The 27,938-nt window shown below is 43.7% G+C and overlaps 1 protein-coding gene across 3 annotated transcripts in view; it reads right to left on the bottom strand.

Moving 5' to 3' along the window:
- Window positions 1–27,645, bottom strand: part of snupn (snurportin 1) — a 33,896-nt gene extending 6,251 nt beyond the window's left edge. Inside the window, exons 1-4 of one of the 3 annotated variants that reach the window (XM_021564755.3) lie at window positions 27,517–27,645; window positions 10,821–10,991; window positions 2,478–2,661; window positions 2,065–2,169 (exon numbers count right to left, since the gene is read on the bottom strand). In XM_021564755.3, the coding sequence (XP_021420430.3) occupies window positions 2,065–2,169; window positions 2,478–2,661; window positions 10,821–10,978 (447 nt within the window). In that variant the 5' untranslated portion in view covers window positions 10,979–10,991; window positions 27,517–27,645. Of the gene's footprint in view, window positions 1–2,064; window positions 2,170–2,477; window positions 2,662–10,820; window positions 10,992–11,361; window positions 11,491–27,139 lie in introns of those variants that run through there. The other 2 variants (XM_021564748.3, XM_090201775.1) reach the window with 2 other exon arrangements.
- Window positions 27,646–27,938: the final 293 nt, after the last annotated feature.

Raw genomic sequence — 27,938 nt, 5'->3', positions numbered from 1 at the left:
AACAATGCAAAACGTTATGTTTGGCGTAAAAGCAACACAGCTCATCACCCTGAACACACCATGCCCACTGTCAAACATGGTGGTGGCAGCATCATGGTTTGGGCCTGCTTTTCTTCAGCAGGGACAGGGAAGATGGTTAAAATTGATGGGAAGATGGAGCCAAATACAGGACCATTCTGGAAGAAAACCTGATGGAGTCTGCAAAAGACCTGAGACTGGGACGGAGATTTGTCTTCCAACAAGACAATGATCCAAAACATAAAGCAAAATCTACAATGGAATGGTTCAAAAATAAACATATCCAGGTGTTAGAATGGCCAAGTCAAAGTCCAGACCTGAATCCAATCGAGAATCTGTGGAAAGAACTGAAAACTGCTGTTCACAAATGCACTCCATCCAACCTCACTGAGCTCGAGCTGTTTTGCAAGGAGGAATGGGAAAAAATGTCAGTCTCTCGATGTGCAAAACTGATAGAGACATACCCCAAGCGACTTACAGCTGTAATCGCAGCAAAAGGTGGCGCTACAAAGTATTAACTTAAGGGGGCTGAATAATTTTGCACGCCCAATTTTTCAGTTTTTGATTTGTTAAAAAAAGTTTGAAATATCCAATAAATGTCTTTCCACTTCATGATTGTGTCCCACTTGTTGTTGATTCTTCACAAAAAAATACAGTTTTATATATTTATGTTTGAAGCCTGAAATGTGGCAAAAGGTCGCAAAGTTCAAGGGGGCCGAATACTTTCGCAAGGCACTGTATATGTAGTCACTGTGGGGACTACGTCGTCGATGCACTTATTGATAAAGCCGGTGACTGAGGTGGTACACTCCTCAATGCCATTGGATGAATCCCGGCACAACTGTCATGGTCAAAACATATTGATACAATAGTAGCTAAGATGGGGAGAAGTCTGTCCATAATTAAGCGCTGCACTGTCAAGGCAAGTCCTACAGTTTTGTGGCCCCTGGACTAATGTTTAGCTGTGTAGCTGTGTGGTCAGGTGCCACAAAGAGGGACTTAGGAAAATTACAATTGGTGCAGAACTTGGCAGCACGGCTGGCCCTTGCATGTACACAGAGAGCTAACAATAATATGCATGTCAATATCTCCTGGCTCAAAGTGGAGGAGAGACTGACTTCATCACTACTTTGTGAGAGGTACTTACATGTTGAATGCACCGAGCTGTCTGTTTGAACTACTGGCGCACAGCTCGGACACCCATCCATACTCCACAAGACATGCAACCAGAGGTCTCTTCACAGTCCAAGTCCAGAACAGACTATGGAGGCGCTCAGTACTACATAGAGCCATGACTACATTGAACTCTATTCAACAGCAAGTAACTCACGCAAACAGTCAAATTAGATTTCAAAAACATGGAACAGCAGTGACTGTGAAGCAACACAAACATAGGCACAGACACATGCATACAAACACACAATAACATACGCACTATACACATTCATTTTGTGTTGTAGATATGTGGTAGTAGAATACGGACCTTACGGAACACACTTAATATGTTGTGAAATCTGTTGTGAATGTACTGTAATGTTTTTTTAACAAGTGACGCAGCGGCCTAAGTCACTGCTTGGCAGTGCTAGAGGCTTCACTACAGACCCGGGTTTGATCCCGGGCTGTATCACAACCGGCTGTGATCGGCTGACCCATAGGGCGGCACACAATTGGCCCAGCGGCGTCCGGGTTAGGGGCAGGCTTTACTTGGCTAATCGCGCTCTAGCGAATCCTTGTGGCGGGCCGGGGTCCTGCAAGCTGACCTCGTCAGTTGACAGGCGTTTCCTCTGACACATTGGTGCAGCTGGATTCCGGGTTAAGGGGACAGGCGTTAATGAAGAGCGGGTTGGCAGGTCATGTTTTTGGAGGACACATAACTCGACCGAATAACTCGACCGATAATTCGATCGAAATTGGGGAGAAAATAAATAAATGTATAACTGCCTTAATTTTGCTGGACCCCATGAAGAGGAGCTTTTGCCAGCAGCTAATGGAGATACATAATAAATACAAATGTGACATGTAAGGGAACCACTGATTGGTCCTTACCTTGGAGGCGACGATGAGAGAGCGCTTCCCCACGGGACAGACCACCATGAGCCAATCAGTATCCAGTTCCTGAGGGACGTCCACTAGCCACTCTGACAGCATGAGCTGGACAGGAAGAGAAACCTTAGTTCCAGTTACATTACTAGGATTCCTGTGATTTATTTTGACTCAATTACAGAGTTTAGTACACAATTACATTTTCTGTAAAATACCTTTTCAAATCATAAAATCAGTACTATGTCATAAAACTGTTTCTGTCCAGCCTAACTGCTTTAACCAGTTCATTTAAAGGGATGTGTATATTTCAGAAACAAATGAGATGTATAAATACTGGCAGAAGGAAAATGCTACCTTGGCAAGTCATGTGCTCTCTTCTTGGTAAAATAATGCATTGTCAGAAATATTGCTCTGACCTGGTTGGCATAGTACTTTGGCAACTTCTTCCTCTCAATCTCCATCCCATCATCCTCTGCATCCTTCTCCTTCTGCTGTTCCTCTTCCTTTCTGTCCACTTCCACTGCTTCCTCATCACTATCTGCCCCTGTCCAGTCCCCATCAGCCAGACGGCGTGCATGGTTCACATAATTCAGCCTTTTCCTAAAGACAAGAAAGCACACATGAAGTCAAGGGGAAATGGAAACGTAATTAGTAATGATGTCCGTTTCTCTCCGGTGGTGTTGGCAAATTGCATATAGTGCCATTCGAAGGTACTCAGACCCCTTGGATTTCTTCAATTGATTGGTGTTACAAAATGGGATTAAAATGGACTTTTTTTTGTAAAATATCTACACTAATGTCAAAGTGGTAATAAAATCTATTTAAAAAATAAAGATTCATAAATCTGCTGCCTCCCTCAATCTCAAATGTTGCAGCTATAGAACTTTGAGGATAAGGACCCAAGCAAAAGCTTTCCAGTCTCCTGAGGGGGAATAGGCATTGTCGTTTCCTCTTCGTGACTATCTTGGCGTGTTTGGACCATGACAGTTTGTTGGTGATGTGGACCAAGGAACATGAAGCTCTCAACCTACTCCACTACAGCCCCGTCAATGTGAATGGGGGTGTGTTCGGTGCTCCTTTTCCTGTAGTACACGACCAGGTCCTTTGTCTTGATCACGTTGAGGGAGAAGTTGTCGTCATGCCACCACACTGCCAGTTCTCTGACCTCCTCCCTATAGGCTGTGTTATCGTTGTCGGTGATCAGGTTGGAGCCCTGCTTAACCACGCAGTCATGGGAGGGGCCTCCGTGTTGAGGATCAGCGTGGCGAATGTGTTGCCTACCCTTACCACCTCGGAGCTACCCGTTAGAAAGTACAGGCTCCAGTAGCAGAGTCCCAGGGTCCTTAGCTTAGTGCAGGCACCACCAAGCTTGAAAATAAGGTGGCAGTTACTAAGCGATGTGTTGTGTTTGCCCCAAACATAGGGCTTTGTATTTAGGCCAAAACATGTATCCCTTTGCCATGTTTTTTTCCCCCAGTATTACTTTAGTGCCGTTGCATACAAGATGCATTTTTTAGATTGGTCTTCTTTCACTGTAATTCAGGTCATTATTATGGAGTCACTACAATGTTGTTGATCCATCTTCAGTTCTGTCCCATCACAACCATGGAGTTCACCAATGGCCTCATGGTAATATCCCTGAGCAGTTTCATTCCTGTCCTGCAGCTCAGTTCAGAAGAACGACTATCTTTGAGGTATCTGGGTGATATAATACAATGCACAGCATAATTTAACTAGACCATGCATAGAGGGATAGTCAATGTCTGATTTGTTATTGTTGCCAATCACGGCCCTTTTAAAAAAAAAAAGGCTTTGAAAAGCTTCCTGGTCTTTGTAGTTGACTTGACTAAGGGATGTTATAGATGCTGCATGTATCGGGACAGAATATTTCTTCCACTTCGATAGAGTATTTTGTGTATATTGTTAACAAAAAAAATGACAAATCCATTTTTATCCCACGTAACAAAATCAAATTTGAACAAATCCATGGTGTCTGAATACTTTTGCAAGGCACTGTATTAATTAGGTGACTTGTTAAGTTAGCTATAAATATAAAACAGATTCGGTTCCAACAGCCCCGGACCCAACTCATTGTAATACCCCCACCCTATGGTCCAACTAGCAATTTATATCAGTCCGAATGTTGCTCCCGACAGCACACAAAGAAAGGGGCAGAGCCTTGAGGCAGAAATTGTATCAGTGATTCGGCTAAGCATACTGTAGGCCTATTATATGGACTGGAATTACGCACCTCTTTCAAACCATGAAGCTGGGAGAGAACACAAAATGATGGTTCATTGTTTTGTGCATAACAGTGATTTAATAGGCAAATAAGAGTACAGGGCCTACTGAAATAGATGAATGGGTCTGTCAACTGAGCCAGAAAAAATAAAAAAAGGTACCTCTAAAAAGGCCAACATTGGAATAATATTTGAAAATAGTTGCTTTAAAATGTGCTTAAATAATTGTCCCACATGGTAAAGGTGATATGTGCATTGGCTATAGCCTCATGTGCACACCGATGCTGACATGAGGGAGGCAGCAGAAAATGAATCCAAAAACATTCCTTTTAATTACATAAGAGATGGGCTAAACACCAGTCAGATTTCACAAATATAATTTAGGATGTCAATGTTTAACAGCCAACGTCACAATAATAGCCATATTAGCAACCCATGCTAGTTGATGCATCTTTAGAGCTACCCTCCAAATTATTCTGTCATTTGAAACCACTGGCATGTGCAGTGCGCATCAGAACAGTGTTTTCCTGCTACTTGCATTTTGGTACATTTGTGCTTATAATGTGAAGAAATAATCGTTTATCAACATTTTAAGCTAAGTGTTCGGATCTCTTCCATCAGTCCCATATGTTTTAACATTTTGGGATTGACAGCGGTTGTTGAACTTTGTAACCATCGTCCCAGAAAGGTCCCAGAGTTGATTTGAACGTCCCAGAATTTGTTTGCGGGACACCCTTAATTTCGAACACTTATGCAACCGCAATGTCAATCAGATACAGTGAATTCTGAAAATATTCAGACCCCTTGACTTTTTCAACATTGTTACATTACAGCCGTATTCAAAAATGTATTAAATTGTTACCCCCTCCTCAAATCTACACACAACACCCCCATAATGACATAGCAAAAACAGGTTTTTAGAAATGTTTAAATAAATTTAAAAAACTGAAAAGTTGACAAAAACTACTCATTCAAGGGTTTTTTATTTTTTACTATTTTCTACATTGTAGAATAGTGAAGACATCAAAACTATGAAATAACACATTGAATCATGTGGTAAGCAAAAAAAAGTGTTTGAGAGTCTTCAAAGTAGCAATCCTTTGCCTTGATGACAGCTTTGCACACTCTTGGCATTCTCTCAACCAGCTTCATGAGTTAGTCACCTGGAATGCATTTCAATTAACAGGTGTACCTTGTTAAAAGTTAATTTGTGGGATTTCTTTCCTTCTTAATGCATTTGAGCCAATCAAGTTGTGTTGTGATATGGTAGGGCTGGAATGCTTTTCCAAAAGTATTGAAGGAGTTCCCACATATGCGGAGCACTTGTTACCTGCTTTTCCTTCACTCTGCGGTCCAACTCAACCCAAATAAGAATATTTTGAAGATAAATACACAACGCAGGGGATGAGAGGACAAGGATTAACAATCAATAAGAGTTGGTTTTCAGTTCAACATCTGTTAAGGATCTGTGGGATGTCAGTCATGACAGAGCTACATGGGCCACATTTTCATTTGTCTGTACATTGAGTCTGGAGTGGGATACTTGTTATTTGGCCATTGGCCAAGTTGTCCTGCAATGACTTCTGATTGGCCAACCCCAGGCTAGGGTGGGGGGGTTATAAGTGGCATCCTGACCTTTGTTCTGTGGAGAAATACTGAAGGACAGGGAAGACTGCGTCTACTTTTCAGCATAGCACCTATGATTTGTCCTGCTCAAATACATTTCTCCCCCTGATTTGCTTTGGGGTCTGTGTTATTGATTAATAACCTCAGATGCTAATACAAATCATCTCAATTGGGTTGAGGTCGGGGGAATGTGGAGGACAGGTCATCTTTCTTGGTAAAATAGCCCTTACACAGCCTGGAGGTATGTTGGGTTATTGTCCTGTTGAAAAACAAATTATAGTCTCTCTAAGCGTAAACCAGATGGGATGGCGTATCACTGCAGAATGCTGCTGTTGCCATACTGGTTAAGTGTGCCTTGAATTCTAAATAAATCAGACAGTGTCACCAGCAAAGCACCTCTACATCACATCTCCTCCTCCATGCTTCACAGGGGGAACTACACATGCGAAGATCATCCGTTCACCTACTCTGTCTCACAAAGACACGGTGGTTGGAACCAAAAATGTTACATTTGAACTCAGACCAAAGGACATATTTCCACCAGTCTAATGTCCATTGCACGTGTTTCTTGGCCCAAGCAAGTCTCTTCTTATTGGTGTCCTTTAGTAGTGGTTTCTTTGCAGCAATTTAACCATGAAAGCCTGATTCACACAGTCTCCTCTGAACAGTTGATGTTGAGATGTGTCCGTTACTTGAACTCTGAAGCGTTTATTTGGGCTGCAATTTGAGATGCTGGTAACGCTAATGAATTTATCCTCTGCAGCAGAGGTAACTCTGGGTCTTCCTTTCCTGTGGCGGTCCTCATGAGACCCAGTTTAATAGTAGCGCTTGATGGTTTTTGCAACTGCACTTGAAGAAACTTTCAAAGTTCTTGAAATTTACCGGATTGACTGACCTTCATGTCTTAAAGTAATGATGGACTGTCGTTTTTCTTTGCTTATTTGAGCTGTTCTTGCCATAATATGGCACTCATGCTGCCAAACATACCCTCGTAAAACTGACTATCCTACCGATCCTTGACTTCAGAGATGTCATTTACAAAATAGCCTCCAACACTACTCAGCAAATTGGATGCAGTCTATCACAGTGCCATCAGTTTTGTCACCAAAGCCCCATATACTACCCACCACTGCGACCTGTAAGCTCTCGTTGGCTGGTCCTCGATAGATATTCGTCACCAAACCCACTGGCTCCAGGTCATCTATAAGTCTTTGCTAGGTAAAGCTCCGCCTTATCTCAGCTCACTGGTCACCATAGCAACACCCACCCGTAGCTCCAGCAGGTATATTTCACTGGTCATCCCCAAAGGCAACACCTTCTTTGGCCGCCTTTCCTTCCAGTTCTCTGCTGCCAATGACTGGGACAAATTGAGAAAAAAAAAATAATTCACTCAAGTTAGGGAGACATATCTCACGCACTAACTTTAAACGTCAGCTGTCAGAGCAGCTTATGGATCACTGCAGCTGTACACAGCACATCTGTAAATAGCCCATCCAACTAGCTACCTCATCCCCATATTTGTTTGTCTTTCTGCTCTTTTGCACGCCAGTATTATTTTTTTCTCAACTGGCTTACCTGATCAAATAAAAGGTGAAATAATATTTTATTTTTAATATGGGCTATCTTCTGTATACCACCCCTACCTTGTCATAACACAACTGATTTGCTCAAACGCATTAAGGAAAGAAATTACATTTTAACAAGGCACGCCTGTTAATTGAAATCCATTCCAGGTGACTACCTCATGAAGCTGGTTGAGAGAATGCGCAAAAGCTGTCAAGGGAAAGGGAGGCTAGTCAAAAATAAAATTTAGATTTTTAAAAACTTTTTGGGATACTACATGATTCCATGTGTCATTTCATAGTTTGTGTCTTCACAATTATTCTACAATGTAGAAAATAGTCAAAAATAGAAAAACCCTGGAATGAGTAGATGTGTCCAAACTTTTGACTGGTTCTGCATATGTCAATTTGGGTCAGGTGTGCATCATTTGAACGCTTGTTCTATTGCCAAGATTACAAGCTAAATTATTAAATACCATCTTACAGTGCTAGGCTTCCACTAAACAATTCAGAGAAATAAATCGTAATTTTGGTATGCATAGAATGGAGTCATGAGTGCATTTAGATGCTTGGTCCGTAACAAATTCTCTTCACAATACAACCATTCTGTTCAGGACAACCCAGGGTATAACGCCATGTCATCTTGTAACTGTACATCAAACAATTTACAACATTTCCCTAACCCAGACAACAAAATTAGGGATGCACGATATAAAAAATATTTTAAATAAAATTTTTTTTTTTTTTTAAATCGGTGAGCCTATTGGAATCGGCCTATATAAGCTAAAAATGTTAACATTGGCCCGATGTCTAGTATAACAGCGATGTGTAAAACTGATGTCAAAGCTGACGTGCATACCTATATAACGTAGGTACATGAAGTAATGATGCCAAGACAAATATAGCGCTACACGCGCAACACAGCATTCCTAACCTAGCCCACAATGTCTGCTGTGTGGATCAATCAGTCAACAAGTCGAGCAGTCATTTTAAAGAGTAAGGACATTTCAGCAAGACAACTCAAAGGCGAAATCCATTAATGCCAAGATAATGGAATTTATTGCCCTTGACAATCAACCGTTCTCTGTTGTGGATGATGTTGGCTTTTGCCGACTGGTCGAGCACCGGTACACACTACCAAGTAGGCACTATTTTTCAGATGTTGCCCTACCGGAGTTACACAGTATTGTTGACACTCACATCCATGTACTTCTTGCTATGAGCGTCACTGCTATTAGCTTCACGGCTGACATTTGGACCTGCAATTTGGACCTGCGATGTCAACTGTGTCTGCAGCAGACGTGATACCCTCTGTCATGGCATTGAAATGCCTGCTCAACAAAACTGCCGACAGACCGTGGGGTTAACTTGGTAAAGTACTCTAGAGGCTGTGAACAAGCGATTTGTGGTATTCTCTCTGAGCCTCACCATCATGCTCGATGCTAGGTACAAAGTCTGCTACTTCGATGCAGACAAGAAACAGGGTTTACATTGAATGTTACACACAGCTGGACAAGATGGAAATGGACACAGTGACAGTGCGCACAAGGAAGAGAGGCCACGGACAGACAGAGCTGAAACTTCACCTCTTGATATGTATGATGAAATCCTGGTTGAGACTGATCAAACGAAACAGCACAGCAAGTAAGTGAACAAAATAGGTTTTGATTATGTTTTACTGCTAATGGAGACATACGGAAATGCCAACAAAACAACTTTTTGGTCTATGTGTGTGTTTCAACTATTTAACTGTACTAGAATGCTTAAAAAAAGAATCGGTTATCGGTATCGTTTTATTTGGCAAAGAAAATATCAGATATCAGTATCAACCAAAAATATCGGTGCATCCCTAAACAAAACATTTGCAAAAGTTGCCCAATTAGCTGGAGGGATGGGGGCAACTTCTTGTCGTGTGGTGCTCAAATTCAGAACGGCTGTCAGTCAAAACATATACAGATTTGTGAAGTGGCGACTCTTGAGCTCTGATGTCATGTATAGCATGTTACTGTACAGCCACTGCATTCCAATTTAGAAGCTTATCAGTGTCCAGGTAAGGGCTACCTTTTCCGACTCATCCAGATATAAATTACCGTTAAATTGTCTGACCTTTTGTAATGAGTCTGATATGGATACGGGCTTAACCTCTCTGGGATATGTGGGACACGTCCCACCTGGCCAAAAGCCAGGGAAAATGCAGAGCGCCAAACTCAAATAAATTACTATAAAAATGAAACGTTCATTAAATCACACATGCAAGATAGCAAATTAAAGCTACACTTGTGAATCTAGCCAACATGTCAGATTTCAAAAATACTTTTCGGCGAAAGCAAACGATGCTATTATCTGAGGATAGCACCTCCATAAACAAAAGAGAGAAAGCATATTTCAACCCTGCAGGCGCGACAACGCAGAAATAAAAATATAATTAATGCCTTACCTTTGACAAGCTTCTTTTTTGGCACTCCAATATGTCCCATAAACATCACAAATGGCCCTTTTGTTCAATTAATTCCATCGATATATATCCAAAATGTCAATTTATTTGGCGCGTTTGATCCAGAAAAACACTGGTTCCAACTTTAGCAACGTGACTACAAAATCTCAAAAGTTACCTGTAAACTTTGCCAAAACTACGTTTGTAATACATCTTTAGGTATTTTTTTACGCAAATAATCAATCAAATTGAAGACGGGATGATCTGTGTTCAATACAGGAAGAAAACAAACTGAAACATGCTTTCTGGTCACGCGCCTCTAACAGTACACTTCAAGTGACCCTTGTTCAAGATGGCCGTACTTCTTCATTACACAAAGGAATAACCTCAACCAATTTCTAAAGACTGTTGACATCCAGTGGAAGCGATAGGAACTGCAAGAAGGTCCCTTAGAAATGGATTCCAAATGAAAACCCATTGAAAAGAGAGTGACCTCAAAAAAAATCTGAATGGTTTGTCCTCGGGGTTTCGCCTGCTAAATAAGTTCTGTTATACTCACAGACATGATTCAAACCGTTTTAGAAAGTTCAGAGTGTTTTCTATCCAAATCCAAATACTAATAATATGCATCTTATCTTCTGGGGATGAGTAGCAGGCAGTTGAATTTGGGCATGCATTTCATCCGGACGTGACAATACTGCCCCCTGTAACGAAGTTGTTAACAGCTACAGCGCTTCAGTCAGATATATTCATTAGCAGCTAGCAATAAGCCATCTGTTGAAACCCACATAGCCTATTAGAGGGCAGGATGAAGCTGCCCACATCCATATGAAGTTCCTAGGGGCTAATAGGCCAAGTTGTGTATGGACTTGGCCTGTAATTGGTTAGGGAACTAACGTTTTCTGCAGATCTAGAAAGCGCCGTCGTCGTTCGCTTTGCTCCAAAACGCTGAACTTGGTCTTGTACTGGGCCATCCGTGGGTGGGGGGCCGCTGTGCTGTTGGCCTCCTTCGAGACGGCGAAGCTGGCCGAGAGAGCTTGGGTGAGGTCATCCATGGTGATGGGGAGCCTGGAAATACACACAAAGGCATGAGTTAGGAGGTGTATGGTGAGCTCAGCGGACCCTTGATATATCAAGGAGCCACTTCTACTAGAGCACAATATGGAGCTGACAGAGCTACACAACTCAAACAGGACGTTAATGCAAGTTGAATGATCAATATGCCAAAATCGTTAGCTAATTTGCTATAGTGCATATAGTGTCACCACCCCAGGCAATTTGGCATGTGTGAAGTACCTCTTCCCATCACAAGCTATTTGCACATCTAATACAAGCTCTCTGTGGAAGTCAATCAATTATATGCTATATGAAGTCAGTGGGGGTGCAACGTTTGGAACCTTACAAGGATAGATGCAGTAAAGAGGTCAATGAAACACACCGTGGCTGATAGGATGCCCCGGCAACACTACACCCCTGCAGTCTGCTGCACCAAACTAGCAATTCATGCGCAGAGGTCTGTCATTTTTATCATAGGTACACTTCAACTGTGAGAGACGGAATCTGAAACAAAAATCCAGAAATTCACATTGTATGATATTTAAGTAATTCATTAGCATTTTATTGCATGACATAAGTATTTGATCACCTACCAACCAGTAAGAATTCCGGCTCTCACAGACCTGCTAGTTTTTCTTTGAACTCGTTACCTGTATAAAAGACACCTGTCCACACACTCAAACCAACTCCAACCTCTCCACAATGGCCAAGAACAGAGAGCTGTGTAAGGACAGCAGGGATACAATTGTAGACCTGCACAAGGCTGGGATGAGCTACAGGACAATAGGCAAGCAGCTTGGTGAGAAGGCAACAACTGCAATTATTAGAAAATGGAAGAAGTTCAAGATGACGGTCAATCACCCTCGGTCTGGGGCTCCATGCAAGATCTCACCTCATGGGGCATCAATGATCATGAGGAAGGTGAGTGATCAGCCCAGAACTACATGGCAGGACCTGGTCAATGACCTGAAGAGAGCTGGGACCACAGTCTCAAAGAAAACTATTAGTAACACACTACGCCGTCATGGATTAAAATCCTGCAGCGCACGCAAGGTCCCCCTGCTCAAGCCAGCGCATGTCCAGGCCTGTCTGAAGTTTGCCAATGACCATCTGGATGATCCAGAGGAGGAATGGGAGAAGGTCATGTGGTCTAATGAGACAAAAATAGAGCTTTTTGGTCTAAACTCCACTTGCCGTGTTTGGAGGAAGAAGAAGGATGAGTACAACCCTAAGAACACCATCCCAACCGTGAAGCATGGAGGTGGAAACATCATTCTTTGGGGATGCTTTTCTGCAAAGGGGACAGGACGACTGCACCGTATTGAGGGGAGGATAGATGGGGCCCATGTTTCTCGAGATCTTGGCCAACAACCTCCTTCCCTCAGTAAAAGCAAAGAAGATGCGGCGTGGCTGGGTCTTCCAGCATGACAACGACCCGAAACACACAGCCAGGGCAACTAAGCAGTAGCTCCATAAGAATGTGGCCTAGCCAGTCTCCAGACCTGAACCCAATAGAAAATCTTTGGAAGGAGCTGAAAGTCCGTATTGCCCAGCGACAGCCCTGAAACCTGAAGGATCTGGAGAAGGTCTGTATGGAGGAGTGGGCCAAAATCCCTGCTGCAGTGTGTGCAAACCTGGTCCAGAACTACAGGAAACGTATGATCTCTGTAATTGCAAACAACAATTTATGTACCAAATATTAAGTTCTGCTTTTCTGATGTATCAAATACTTATGTCATGCAATAAAATGCAAATTAATTATTTAAAAATCATACAATGTGATTTTCTGCATTTTTGTTTTAGATTCTGTCACAGTTGAAGTGTACCTATGATAACAATTACAGACCTCTACATGCTTTGTAAATAGAAAAACCTGCAAAATCGGCAGTGTATCAAATACTTGTTCTCCCCACTGTACATATACATACTACCTCAATAAGCCTGACTAAAAGATGTCTGTATTTAGCCTTGCTACTCTTTTTTCAAATGTCTTTTTACTGTTTTATTTCTTTACTTACATATACCCCCCCCCCCCCCCCCCCCTCGCACCACTGGTTAGAGCCTGTAAGTAAGCATTTCACTGTTGTATTCAGCGCACGTGACAAATAAACTTTGATTTGCAAATAGTATCCACAAATTCATCTGAATCTAGGGTAGTAGACAAAGTGCTTAATTGCCAAAATCCTGAATTATCCTTTTAAGTTGAAATCGATAAAGATACTCTTTAAAATGATCTGAGGCTGAGGATAACTAATCAATATTTTAAAATCACACAGAATGACCAGTTAAGAAACCATTAAAGGGGCTAGTAAATCAGATAAAGTTCTAAACTTCATCCACCATGGCAATAAATGTACTTTCAGTAAACAAATGCTCAAATTGCTTTGTAACAGAAATATCAAAAATATGAACTATGCAGAAATTTCTCTGCCATTTCCTGGTTGCTAAAATTCTAAGTTTACCTAATCTCAGTTTGTGACAAAACAAGCAACTATAGTGTAGAGCAGCGGTACTCATCTCTTACCCCACAGTCCTGAGCCTGCTGGTTTTCTGTTCTACCTAATAATTAATTGCACACACCTGGTGTCCCAGGTTTAAAGCAGTCCCTGATTAGAGGAGAACAATGCAGTGGAACTGGCTTAAAAAGGTCCAGAGTTGAGTTTAAGAGGTGTAGAGAATCATTGTACCATTAAACCTCTGAAATATATTTTCCCATAACCAAAATATTGTATTTTCAGCTGGTTGAAGCTGGCGTACAAAACTGAAAGTAAAAGACTGTTGTAGGAATTTAATTCCTCTATGTTATAACACCCAATTAAAATTAAACACGGTCAATTCACAAGGATTTGTATGACCCTTATTTTATAGAAATGGACAGAGCCCAGTCTTAAAGTCAAACAGCAGCTTTTATTCACGAGAGTACTGCTCCTTACACATTTTACCACAGGTTATAAACTGAAAATGACGTCAGCGTTTTCTAAATGTTCCGTCTCTTCTTGACACTGGTAGAAAGGCTCTATAGTTCTCTAGCCTTCCCACCTCGCCTAGAGCCAAGGTCATCCAGTATAGATAAGCATTCTACCCAGTCTGGCGATATAGTTAATTTTTAGGATTAAAAAGAAAATTCATACAGATACAGTAACATTTTTTTTATTTATTTGAGGCTGGCTTCTGGGTTGGATGCGCGCTGTGTTAAGAAGCAGTGCGGCCGGTTTGGGTTGTGTATCGGAGGACGCATGACTTTCAACCTTCGTCTTTCCCGAGCCCGTACGGGAGTTGTAGCGATGAGACAAGATAGTAGCTACTACAACAATTGGATACCATGAAATTGGGGAGAAAAAGGGGTAAAAAAAAAAAAAAAAAAAAGAGAATGAAACGACTGAACAACGAAACAGCACAGCAAGTACGTGAAAGAAATAGGTTTTGATTATGTTTTACTGGTAATGGGGACATATGTAAATGCCAACAAAATAACTTTTTGGTCAGTGTGGTGTGCGTGTTTAACCTTCATTTAACTTGGCAAGTTAGTTAAGAACAAATTATTTACAATGACGGCCTACCCCAGACGACGCTGGGACAATTGTGCGCCGCCCTATGGGACTCCCAATCACGGCCGGATGTGATACAGCCTGGATCTGAACCAGGGACTGTAGTGACACCTCTTGCAAAGAGATGCAGTGCCTTAGACCGCTGCATCCGTGTGTGTTAACTATTTAACTGTGCTAGAATGCTTAAAACGGCCGCAATTTGTTTTATATCGGTTATCTGTATCATTTCTTTTGGCAAGGAAAATATTGGATATCGGTATCTGCCAAAAATGTCATATCGGTGCATCACTAGTTGCAATATCAATATCCCTGAACCGCCCTGTTGATATTATGTACCCAAGTGAGTCGACACAAGGCAATTGACTCATGAACGTTCACGCCGGATATTACTCCCAATTGCCCTTATACTATGCTCTGTGTGATCCAAGATGGCGTAGCAGTCAGACGTCTTTGTCCTGTCGTGTCCCTTGTATATATCGTTTTTTAAACATATTTTTCTTCGCATATCTTTTAAAATATTTTGCTAAACCTCAACATCTAAATACTCTCCTGCAACCCGCCTCATCCAATGTAGCATGGATCTGCTTTTTTTTCTTCTAAAGTATGTATATTTACTTCGGATCTGGAATCCCTCAACTGAAGCTAGCCAGCTAACTACCAGCTATCAGTCAGCAAACCATTGCCAGCGGTCATCAGCTAACCTTCAAGGCTAATCTAAAAACAAGACTCCCTAAATTTTATCAGCATATCGATTGCGCAACCAGGGGTGGAAAAACCTTGGATCATTGTTACTCTAACTTCCGCGACGCATATAAGGCCCTGCCCCGCCCTCCTTTCGGAAAAGCTGACCACGACTCCATTTTGTTGATCCCTGCCTACAGACAGAAACTAAAACAAGAGGCTCCCACGCTGAGGTCTGTCCAACGCTGGTCCGACCAAGCTGACTCCACACTCCAAGACTGCTTTCATCACGTGGACTGGGACATGTTTCGTATTGCGTCAGATAACAATATTGACGAATACGCTGATTCGGTGTGCGAGTTCATTAGAACGTGCGTTGAAGATGTCGTTCCCATAGCAACGATTAAAACATTCCCTAACCAGAAACTGTGGATTGATGGCAGCATTCGCGTGAAACTGAAAGCGCGAACCACTGCTTTTAATCAGGGCAAGGTGACTGGTAACATGACCGAATACAAACAGTGCAGCTATTCCCTCCGCAAGGCTATCAAACAAGCTAAGCGTCAGTACAGAGACAAAGTAGAATCTCAATTCAACGGCTCAGACACAAGAGGCATGTGGCAGGGTCTACAGTCAATCACGGACTACAAGAAGAAATCCAGCCCAGTCGCAGAACAGGATGTCCTGCTCCCAGGCAAACTAAATAACTTTTTTGCCCGCTTTGAGGACAATACAGTGCCACTGACACGGCCTGCAACGAAAACATGCGGACTCTCCTTCACTGCAGCCGAGGTGAGTAAGACATTTAAACGTGTTAACCCTCGCAAGGCTGCAGGCCCAGACGGCATCCCCAGCCGCGCCTTCAGAGCATGCGCAGACCAGCTGGCCGGTGTGTTTACTGACATATTCAATCAATCACTATACAAGTCTGCTGTTCCCACATGCTTCAAGAGGGCCACCATTGTTCCTGTTCCCAAGAAAGCTAAGGTAACTGAGCTAAACGACTACCGCCCCGTAGCACTCACTTCCGTCATCATGAAGTGCTTTGAGAGACTAGTCAAGGACCATATCACCTCCACCCTACCCGACACCCTAGACCCATTCCAATTTGCTTACCGCCCAAACAGGTCCACAGACGATGCAATCTCAACCACACTGCACACTGCCCTAACCCATCTGGACAAGAGGAATACCTATGTGAGAATGCTGTTCATCGACTACAGCTCGGCATTCAATACCATAGTACCCTCCAAGCTCGTCATCAAGCTCGAGACCCTGGGTCTCGACCCCGCCCTGTGCAACTGGGTACTGGACTTCCTGACGGGCCGCCCCCAGGTGGTGAGGGTAGGCAACAACATCTCCTCCCCGCTGATCCTCAACACTGGGGCCCCACAAGGGTGCGTTCTGAGCCCTCTCCTGTACTCCCTGTTCACCCACGACTGCGTGGCCACGCACGCCTCCAACTCAATCATCAAGTTTGCGGACGACACAACAGTGGTAGGCTTGATTCCCAACAACGACGAGACGGCCTACAGGGAGGAGGTGAGGGCCCTCGGAGTGTGGTGTCAGGAAAATAACCTCACACTCAATGTCAACAAAACTAAGGAGATGATTGTGGACTTCAGGAAACAGCAGAGGGAACACCCCCTTATCCACATCGATGGAACAGTAGTGGAGAGGGTAGCAAGTTTTAAGTTCCTCGGCATACACATCACAGACAAACTGAATTGGTCCACTCACACAGACAGCATCGTGAAGAAGGCACAGCAGCGCCTCTTCAACCTCAGGAGGCTGAAAAAAATGTGGTTTGTCACCAAAAGCACTCAAACTTCTACAGATGCACAATTGAGAGCATCCTGGCGGGCTGTATCACCGCCTGGTTTGGCAACTGCTCCGCCCACAACCGTAAGGCTCTCTAGAGGGTAGTGAGGTCTGCACAACGCATCACCGGGGGCAAACTACCTGCCCTCCAGGACACCTACACCACCCGATGTTATAGGAAGGCCATTAAGATCATCAAGGACATCAACCACCCGAGCCACTGCCTGTTCACCCCGCTATCATCCAGAAGGCGAGGTCAGTACAGGTGCATCAAAGCTGGGACCGAGAGACTGAAAAACAGCTTCTATCTCAAGGCCATCAGACTGTTAAACAGCCACCACTAACATTGAGTGGCTGCTGCCAACACACTGACTCAACTCCAGCCACTTTAATAATGGGAATTGATGGGAAATGTAAATATATCACTAGCCACTTTAAACAATGCTATCTTATATAATGTTACTTACCCTACATTATTCATCTCATATGCATACGTATATACTGTACTCTATATCATCGACTGCATCCTTATGTAATACATGTATCACTAGCCACTTTAACTATGCCACTTTGTTTACATACTCACCTCATGTATATACTGTACTCAATACCATCTACTGTATACTGCCTATGCTGCTCTGTACCATCACTCATTCATATATCCTTATGTACATATTCTTTATCCCCTTACACTGTGTATAAGACAGTAGTTTTGGAATTGTTAGATTACTTGTTGGTTATTACTGCATTGTCGGAACTAGAAGCACAAGCATTTCGCTACACTCGCATTAACATCTGCTAACCATGTGTATGTGACAAATAAAATTTGATTTGAGCTCGAATAGCTCTTGCCAGCTCGAACAACGTAACTCTAACCAGAGCATAACGAACCTATTATTTTTATCCCCCGATTCCCACCACAAACTGAACATTTTCATCTGGATTTTCACAACTACCTAATCGCAACCCCGGATGACTACTCCTGGCTAGCGTTTCCATCCACTTAGCTTGAAGCTAGCCCGGCCAGAGCTCCTGTGCTACCACCGAAGCATAGTCCTGGGCTACAATATCCGGACCCCTTCTACAGCCGGTACGGGGCATGGAACCCCGCAGATCCCCTACGACTGGAATACCGACATAATCTGCCCGAGGACTCCAACAGGCCCCTCAGGCGCGACGCCCGCTGAAGGCCCATTATGTTAACCAGCTAGGCCTGCTAGCTACCTAGAGCTACTTGGAACACTACTTATTCCACGACCGGTCTATCGACGTCACCGCATGAAGAGGCAAAAACAGACTTAACCCCATCGCAACGTCCCCCAAAGGCTAACTTTCTAGCCCCTATCTGTTTGCTTGCTAACTGGGCCTGCTAACTGCTAGCCTGCACCGGTCTACTAACTGCTAGCTTGTTTAGCCCAGGTCTACTAACTGCTAGCTTGTTTAGCCCCGGTCTGCTAACTGCTAGCTTGTTTAGCCCCGGCCTACTAACTGTAAGCAGGCCTGTGCTAACAAGCTAACTGTCTGAATCGCCGTGTCCCCAGCCAGCCCAACCACTCACTCACTCACTGGACCCATATTTATTTTCAATCTCTTTTCAATATTTTATTTGATTATACCTTCCGGTAACCTGCCTCACCCAATGTGATACGGAATTGCTATTATTTTTAAGTTTAGAATACATTCAAGAACCTCCAGAAGCTAACCAGCTAATTAGCTACAAGCTGTTTAGTCATTGTTAGCGGCTTTTACGTTCTGCACAGCCAGCCCTGTTTCTAGCCTGGATAATACTCGCCAGTCTACCAGTATCGAACTGTCTCACCACCACAACGCCGGATTCCTGCCGTAATCCCTGGACCAATACTTCTGATCTTCACAGCTAGCTTGCACCCAGCACCGAAGCTATCCCTGAGGCCCACCTCCTGGCTTACTCAGCTGTTCACCCGAACCCCACTCATACACGGCTAGAGCCCAATACTCCACCGGATCCTTGCTGGAAACTCTGGACCTTGGCTAACGCCACTAACACGAAGCTAGCACCAGTTAGCCGTGAGCCAGGCACATCTCCCTGCTAACAAACTAAATTCTACAATACCTCTTTCGCCATCTGGCTTTGATTCTCTGTCGACACGGCCCCCCGCCGCACCACCACCACGACTGGTCTGCCGACGAATACTCCATCCGCTATGCTTTCAACCGGCCTCCATCTGAGCAGACCACCCTACCACCCCCGGGCTACTAACTTTAAACGCTGTGTCGCCCGCATGCTAGCGTAGTGGCGCCTTCCCTGTTCCATCTACTGCTGCCCCCTGGACACTAGGATCACTTGGCTACATAGCTGATGCTTGCTGGACTGTCCATTAATCACGGTACTCCATTCTGTTTATTTATATTTTATCTGTCGGCCCCAGACGCGAACTCAGGCTCTGTGTGTAGTTAATCCGACCCTCTCATCGCCATTTTACCTGCTGTTGTTGTGTTAGCTGACTAGCTGTTGTTGTCTCACCTGTTTTTTTTTTGCAAACTCTCCCAATCAAGACCTGCGATTACTTTATGCCTTGCTGTATGTCTCTCTCAAATATCAATATGTCTTGCATACTGTTGTTCAGGTTAGTTATCGTTGTTTTAGTTTACAATGGAGCCCCTAGTTCCACTCCTCGGATACCTCCTTTGTCCCACCTCCCACACATGCGGTGACCTCACTCATTATAACCAGCATGTCCAAAGATACAACCTCTCTTATCATCACCCAGTGCCTGGGCTTACCTCCGCTGTACCCGCACCCCACCATACCCGTCTGCACATTATGCCCTGAATATATTCTACCACACCCATGAATCTACTCCTTTTATTCCTTGTACCCAACGCTATAGGCGACCAGTTTTGATAGCCTTTAGCCGCACCCTCATCCTACTCCTCCTCTGTTCCTCGGTGATGTGGAGGTAAACCCAGGTCCTGCATGTCCCCAGGCACCCTCATTTGTTGACTTCTGTGATCAAAAAAGCCTTGATTTCATGCATGTCAACATCAGAAGCCTCCTCCCTAAGTTTGTTTTACTCACTGCTTTAGCACACTCGGCCAACCCTGATGTCCTTGCCGTGTCTGAATCCTGGTTTAGGAAGGCCACCAAAAATTCTGAGATTTCCATACCCAACTATAACACTTTCCGTCAAGATAGACCTGCCAAAGGGGGAGGAGTTGCAGTCTACTGCAGGCTAAGTAATGTCATACTTTCCAGGTCCATACCCAAACAGTTCGAACTTCCAATTGTAAAAATGAATCTCTCTAGAAATAAGTCTCTCACTGTTGCCGCCTGCTACCGACCCCCCTCAGCTCCCAGCTGTGCCCTGGACACCATCTGTGAATTGATCGCCCCCCATTTAGCTTCAGAGTTTGTTCTGTTAGGTGACCTAAACTGGGATATGCTTAACACCCCAGCATTCCCACAAACTAAGCTAGATGCCCTCAATCTCACAAATCATCAAGGAACCGACCATAGCCCTTGGTTCACTCCAGACCTGACTGCCCTCGACCAGCACAAAAACATCCTGTGGCGGACTGCAATAGCATCGAATAGTCCCCGCGATATGCAACTGTTCAGGGAAGTCAGGAACCAATACACGCAGTCAGTGAGGAAAGCAAAGGCCAGCTTTTTCAAGCAGAAATTTGCATCCTGTAGCTCTAACTCCAAAAAGGTCTGGGACACTGTGAAGTCCATGGACAAGAGCACCTCCTCCCAGCTGCCCACTGCACTGAGGCTAGGTAACACGGTCACCACCGATAAATCCATGATAATCGAAAACGTCAACAAGCATTTCTCAACGGCTGGCCATGCCTTCCTCCTGGCTACTCCAACCTCGGCCACAAGCCCCCCCCCCCCCAGCTTCTCCTTTACCCCAATCCAGATAGCAGATGTTCTGAAAGACCTACAAAACCTGGACCCATACAAATCAGCTGGGCTTGACAATCTGGACCCTCTATTTCTGAAACTATCCGCCGTCATTGTCACAACCCCTATTATCAGCCTGTTCAACCTGTACTTCGTATCATCTGAGATCCCCAAGGATTGGAAAGCTGCCGCAGTCACCCCCCTCTTCAAAGGGGGAGACACCCTGGACCCAAACTGTTATAGACCTACAGTGCCTTGCGAAAGTATTCGGCCCCCTTGAACTTTGCGACCATTTGCCACATTTCAGGCTTCAGGCTTTATGGAAGAGTGGCAAGAAGAAAGCCATTTCTTAAAGATATCCATAAAAAGTGTCGTTTAAAGTTTGCCACAAGCCACCTGGGAGACACACCAAACATGTGGAAGAAGGTGCTCTGGTCAGATGAAACCAAAATTGAACTTTTTGGCAACAATGCAAAACGTTATGTTTGGCGTAAAAGCAACACAGCTCATCACCCTGAACACACCATCCCCACTGTCAAACATGGTGGTGGCAGCATCATGGTTTGGGCCTGCTTTTCTTCAGCAGGGACAGGGAAGATGGTTAAAATTGATGGGAAGATGGATGGAGCCAAATACAGGACCATTCTGGAAGAAAACCTGATGGAGTCTGCAAAAGACCTGAGACTGGGACGGAGATTTGTCTTCCAACAAGACAATGATCCAAAACATAAAGCAAAATCTACAATGGAATGGTTCAAAAATAAACATATCCAGGTGTTAGAATGGCCAAGTCAAAGTCCAGACCTGAATCCAATCGAGAATCTGTGGAAAGAACTGAAAACTGTTGTTCACAAATGCTCTCCATCCAACCTCACTGAGCTCGAGCTGTTTTGCAAGGAGGAATGGGAAAAAAATTCAGTCTCTCGATGTGCAAAACTGATAGACATACCCCAAGCGACTTACAGCTGTAATCGCAGCAAAAGGTGGCGCTACAAAGTATTAACTTAAGGGGGCTGAATAATTTTGCACGCCCAATTTTTCAGTTTTTGATTTGTTAAAAAAGTTTGAAATATCTAAGAAATGTCGTTCCACTTCATGATTGTGTCCCACTTGTAGATTCTTCACCAAAAAATACAGTTTTATATCTTTATGTTTGAAGCCTGAAATGTGGCAAAAGGTCGCAAAGTTCAAGGGGGCCGAATACTTTCGCAAGGCACTGTATATCCATCCTGCCCTGCCTATCTAAGGTCTTCGAAAGCCAAGTCAACAAACAGATCACTGACCATCTCGAATCCCACCATACCTTCTCCGCTGTGCAATCCGGTTTCCGAGCCGGTCACGGGTGCACCTCAGCCACGCTCAAAGTACTAAACGATATCATAACCGCCATCGATAAAAGACAGTACTGTGCAGCCGTCTTCATCGACCTGGCCAAGGCTTTCGACTCTGTCAATCACCATATTCTTATCGGCAGACTCAGTAGCCTCGGTTTTTCTAATGACCGCCTTGCCTGGTTCACCAACTACTTTGCAGACAGAGTTCAGTGTGTCAAATCGGAGGGCATGTTGTCCGGTCCTCTGGCAATCTCTATTGGGGTACCACAGGGTTAAATTCTCGGGCCGACTCTTTTCTCTGTATATATCAATGATGTTGCTCTTGCTGCGGGCAATTCCCTGATCTACCTCTATGCAGACGACACCATTCTGTATACTTCTGGCCCTTCCTTGGACACTGTGCTATCTAACCTCCAAACGAGCTTCAATGCCATACAACACTCTTTCCGTGGCCTCCAACTGCTCTTAAATGCTAGTAAAACCAAATGCATGCTTTTCAACCGTTCGCAGCCTGAACCTGCACGCCCGACTAGCATCACCACCCTGGATGGTTCAGACCTAGAATATGTGGACATCTATAAGTACCTAGGTGTCTGGCTAGACTGCAAACTCTCCTTCCAGACTCATATCAAACATCTCCAATCCAAAATCAAATCTAGAGTCGGCTTTCTATTTCACAACAAAGCTCACTCACACCGCAAAACCCTAGTAAAACTGACTATCCTACCGATCCTCGACTTCGGCGATGTCATCTACAAAATAGCTTCCAATACTCTACTCAGCAAACTGGATGCAGTTTATCACAGTGCCATCCTTTTTGTAACTAAAACACCTTATACCACCCACCACTGCGACCTGTATGCTCTAGTCAGCTGGCCCTCGCTACATATTCGTCGCCAGACCCACTGGCTCCAGGTCATCTACAACTCCATGCTAGGTAAAGCTCCGCCTTATCTCAGTTCACTGGTCACGATGGCAACACCCACCCGTAGCACGCGCTCCAGCATAAATCCATTAATATTGCTAATACCACCAAGAGGAACAAACAAATAAAACAATTGATTGAAGATGAGGCTTTGCTATAAAAACACAGGAATGCTGGAGATCAGTATCTCACTGATCATCCCTAAAGCCAAAACCTAATTTGGCCGCCTTTCCTTCCAGTTCTCTGCTGCCTGCGACTGGAACGAATTGCAAAAATCTCTGAAGTTGGAGACTTTTATCTCCCTCACCAACTTTTAACATCTGCTATCTGAGCAGCTAACCGATCGCTGCAGCTGTACATAGTCCATCGGTAAATAGCCCACCCAATTTACCTACCTCACCCCATACTGTTTTGATTTATTTACTTTTCTGCTCTTTGCACACCAGTATCTCTACCTGAACATGTTCATCTGATCATTTATCACTCCAGTGTTAATCTGCTAAATTGTAATTATTCACTCCTATGGCCTATTTATTGCCTACCTCATGCCTTTTGCACACAATGTATATAGATGATTTTTTACCCCCTACTATGTTATTGACTTGTTTATTGTTTACTCCATGTGTAACTCTGTCTGTTCACACTGCTTTGCTTTATCTTGGCCAGGTCGCAGTTGCAAATGAGAACTTGTTCTCAACTAGCCTACCTGATTAAATAAAGGTGAAATAATAAAATTAAAAATCTATTTCCTTCTCCTTGTGATTTTAACACACAGGTAGACGAGAGAGGCCATCCCTGATATGCAGAGGACCAATTACACTGATTAGAAGCACCTGGACTCTGCTCACGTGTTTCCTATAAATGTTGTTTCTGATTGTAATATTTGAACCGGATAGCATACGTGTAGGTGCTCGGAAAGAAACTGAGGAAGCATGGAGAGGTAGCCAGTAGGCTAAGGAACAGAAGTTGGGTTTTGGAGAAATGGCATCAGTGAGTGCTTTGCAAGCAATGCGGCGGATGAAGGCACGGAAAGAGCGTGGTGAATGGATAGACATCGTTATGGACTGTGAGGAAGAACAGCCAAGATGTGTGTTGAGGAAAAATGGCATAAGACATGATAAAGAGGAATCTGGACCAGTAGTAGTACATTTTTGCAGAAAGTGGAGCCTTGCCTATGTGGATCCATTTGTGGTTTCAGGGTGGGTAAGAAAGGAGTTGGGTGTAGTTGAATCAGTGAAGGTAACCTGTAGTGGAATTGTTATATTTGTTTGTGTTACTTCTGACCAGCGGGAGAAGGCACTTTGTGTCAAGCAACTTGGGTCAAGATCTGTTTCTTGCTTTGCTCTTAGGAATAGGGCACCATTGAAAGGAGGGATTTCTGGGGTAGCGTTAAGTGCAGAGGTGGAGCAATTGAAGTTGAAAAATCTGGGTGTTTGCGATGCCCGCCGTTTGGTTCGACAGACCCAGTGGGGAGCGTGCTGAACCAGAAGAGTCATTGACAGTTCTTTTGAGTTTTGAGTCAGTCTACCAGGCAAAATCATGTAATGTTAGAATACATCCATTCTCCTGTTAAAGCTTTTGTGGAGAATCCACCGCGCTGTTTCAGATGCAATGTTTATGGTCATGCTGCAGCAGTGTGAAGAGGGAAATTCAAAGATGTGGGAAGTGTGCAGGAAGGCATGGGACAGATGATTGTGAAGTTTCGGTGGATAAAGTTGTCAATTTTAGGGGTGCTCATGTTGCTGGAGATCAGAAATGTCCGGTGCAATTGAGGCAGATTGAAATGGCAAAGGTCAGAGTAGTGCAGAGGGTGTCATATCTTGAGGCAGTGAAGAAAGTGCAGGAGGATGGGTCAAGGATGAGGGATCCTGAGAGGATCCCAGTGAATAGTAGATTTGTGCCAGTTCCGAGTGATAGGGTACAGAGTGAGTTATGCTTCAGTAAGGTTGGCTTCTTGACGTTCATTGCAATGGTTATCAACTGTACTGCAGAAGTGGAAACTAAATCACAGGAAATAGATGTTATGATGGCAGCTGCAGGTAAGTATTTGGGTACACAAGATTTGACTTCAGATGAGTTACAGGATGTGTTGAAGGGTGGTGTGCTGACCTCCCAGGCTGTTAGTAGTGGGTTGTTAATGAGTTTAGGTGGAAATTGCAGAGAAGTACCTGGGTGTATGAGATTTTACTGTTGAAGAGTTAATGGGGTGGTAATGTATAAGTTTATGAAATAGTGGTATATAGGTGAAGGGTTCGTTGGTGGTACAATTTTAGGAACAGGAATAATGAAGATAATTTAATATAGGTAGGCCATTACTGGCCTCAATGTAGTACAATAGGAGGCAGTGTATGCACCTTTAAGTTGAATGCGATCCCCTGACCCAATCCCAAAGAAGAAGATTTGAACTGCTGTTCTTAATATACCTCAGTGGCCTGATTGAGGAGAGGATGGATGAAGGTAAAAAAATGGCAGCATCCATGGAAATGTTGCTTGAATCTGAAAGTGCGGCAAGTGAAGTGTGTGACAATGAAAGGAAAATGGAGAAATTGAAGAATGGGACAAAATTAGCAAAAGTTATAGTGGAAGACAAAGATCGTTCCAATAAAGCCTTTTCAGTTGGACTGCGTTTTTTGGACAAGAAGATTCATTTGGGAGGTACATTTGTACTATCAAGGACCGTGAAGAGAGCAGTGGGAAAGGTGGATTCAATCAAAGTGACTAGAAGTGGTCTTGTTTTGGTTAATTATGGAGATGAAGAATAGATGCATGCACTGGATCTAGCAAAATTGCCCATGTCGGAAGAAACCTGTATTCATCTTCGGAGCAGGACCCTGCCAAAGGAGTTATATCTGGAGTGTCGTCATCTAGCTCTAACGAGTCCCTTTTTACTAAAGTCCCAGGAGTGGTCAGTGCATGTTGCCTGACCCTTATGGTATATGGAAAGAAGGATAAAAGACTATTGATGATATTGTTGATTGATACTATTGTTGTTTGTTTCCTTTATACAATGTTTCAATATTCTCAGAGCCACTTTGTTGATAAATGCTTTAATATTTGCATGTTTCTCTTTTTATACATTTAACCTTTAAATTTTACAAGGCAGGTCAGTTAAGAACAAATTCTCATTTACAATGACGGCCTACTCCGGCTAAACCCTGACGACGCTGGGCCAATTGTGCGCCGCCCTATGGAGCTCCCAATCACAGCCAGATGTGATACAGCAAGGATTTGAACCAGGTACTAGTGACGCTTTGCACTGAGATAAAGTGCCTTAGACCGCTGTGCCACTCTGGAGCCCAATCGGACATTTCCCCACCACTTTCAATGTACTATTTAGCGTTGTGTGACTACACTTTCCTCCCGTCTCTCTCAGCCTGAGGACCTTCCTGCCCCCACCTTTTCCTGGATGTTATACAGGGGTCTTCCCTTACTCTCCCTGTTCCACAACTCTTGACACTTATTTTTAACCACTGTTCCTTCCCTGGAGAATAATGCAGACAAGCAAATGCAAAAATAAGCTAAGAACACACATTGCTCTGCATTGAGGTTTTTCTTTGAGAATTTGACTACCCGTAAAACAGGTTTGACAAGGTGACATGTAAAGGGGCCTTAGCTCTCTTGGTTTAGCGGAACTGACGCCACTGCGCTCAACCATTAATAAACCCTGCCTATTTCTACAATTTATCTTAAAATCTAATGTTAAACCAAACCACAACGTTAACTTTATGACGAACCCTAAACTTATATTAAAGGCCCAAAAGTAATTTGTTTCCATTACGATATAGCCAATTTTGACTTTGTGGCTGAGCTAGCTCAACTCTGTGTTGTCTGTTCACACTGCTATGCTTTATCTTGGCCAGGTCGCAGTTGCAAATGAGAACTTGTTCTCAACTAGCCTACCTGGTTAAATAAAGGTGAAATAAAAAATAAATAAAATAGCTAGACGTAGGACCCGGGTTACAGACCTGGGGCTGCCATGGGAATAATTCATGTCCTGGATACGTTTGTTTCCAACGTTACTTCTATGTTCTGTAACGTTGCTCACTGCATGTCACAATTTAGTGCGCGACGACTGGGTGATGTAAAATGTAACAACTGAGAGGGTGTCAGTCAGTGTCACATTGTATCAACTTGACAAGAAACAGCGAGCTGGACCAAATGGATACGCATTAGCAGCTAACGTTAGCTGTTGTAGCTAGCTACATCCACCGCAGCATTCATTCAAATACTTTTAGCTGGCTGGTTGCCTTGCATTTAAACTCTTCACATTTGTGCGATCTGTTGTTAAAATAAATAAACCGACTAGCTAAGTGGTTAGCTAGCTAGCCAGATTGTAAACTACCTTGACGAAGAACGAGGCAGGCGGGCTGAGATGTCACGTTTCTCCTACCAGCAGATTGTTTTGTTGGCCAAGCAAAATACTTCCCAGAGTCGGGCATTGTTCCAGGTCCTTTCTTCTACTGGGAGATTTATATAGCGGTTGGCAACCAACTTTAAGGTGTATTACCGCCACCAACTGGACTGGAGTGTAGACCAGTGACAGTGAAGGTCTAAATCCTACCCAATAATAAATGCTACATCCCCTGAAGATTTCCACAGCGGTTCACTTAATCCTGTCTCTTCAACCCCATTACTCCTCAAATCTAATAACAATCGCTCCCCTTCTCTCACATATTTCTGGCACTGAAATAGAACATTGCCTCCAACTTCTCCTGACAATGATTACAACTCCCAGTCGGATGTTTCCCCACCACTTTCAATGTA

The sequence above is a fragment of the Oncorhynchus mykiss genome, chromosome 2, assembly GCF_057628025.1.
Source record: "Oncorhynchus mykiss isolate SJ-2025 chromosome 2, ASM5762802v1, whole genome shotgun sequence".
In the NCBI taxonomy this organism is placed as follows: domain Eukaryota; kingdom Metazoa; phylum Chordata; class Actinopteri; order Salmoniformes; family Salmonidae; genus Oncorhynchus; species Oncorhynchus mykiss.
This window is presented reverse-complemented; position numbering and strand designations above follow the sequence as displayed.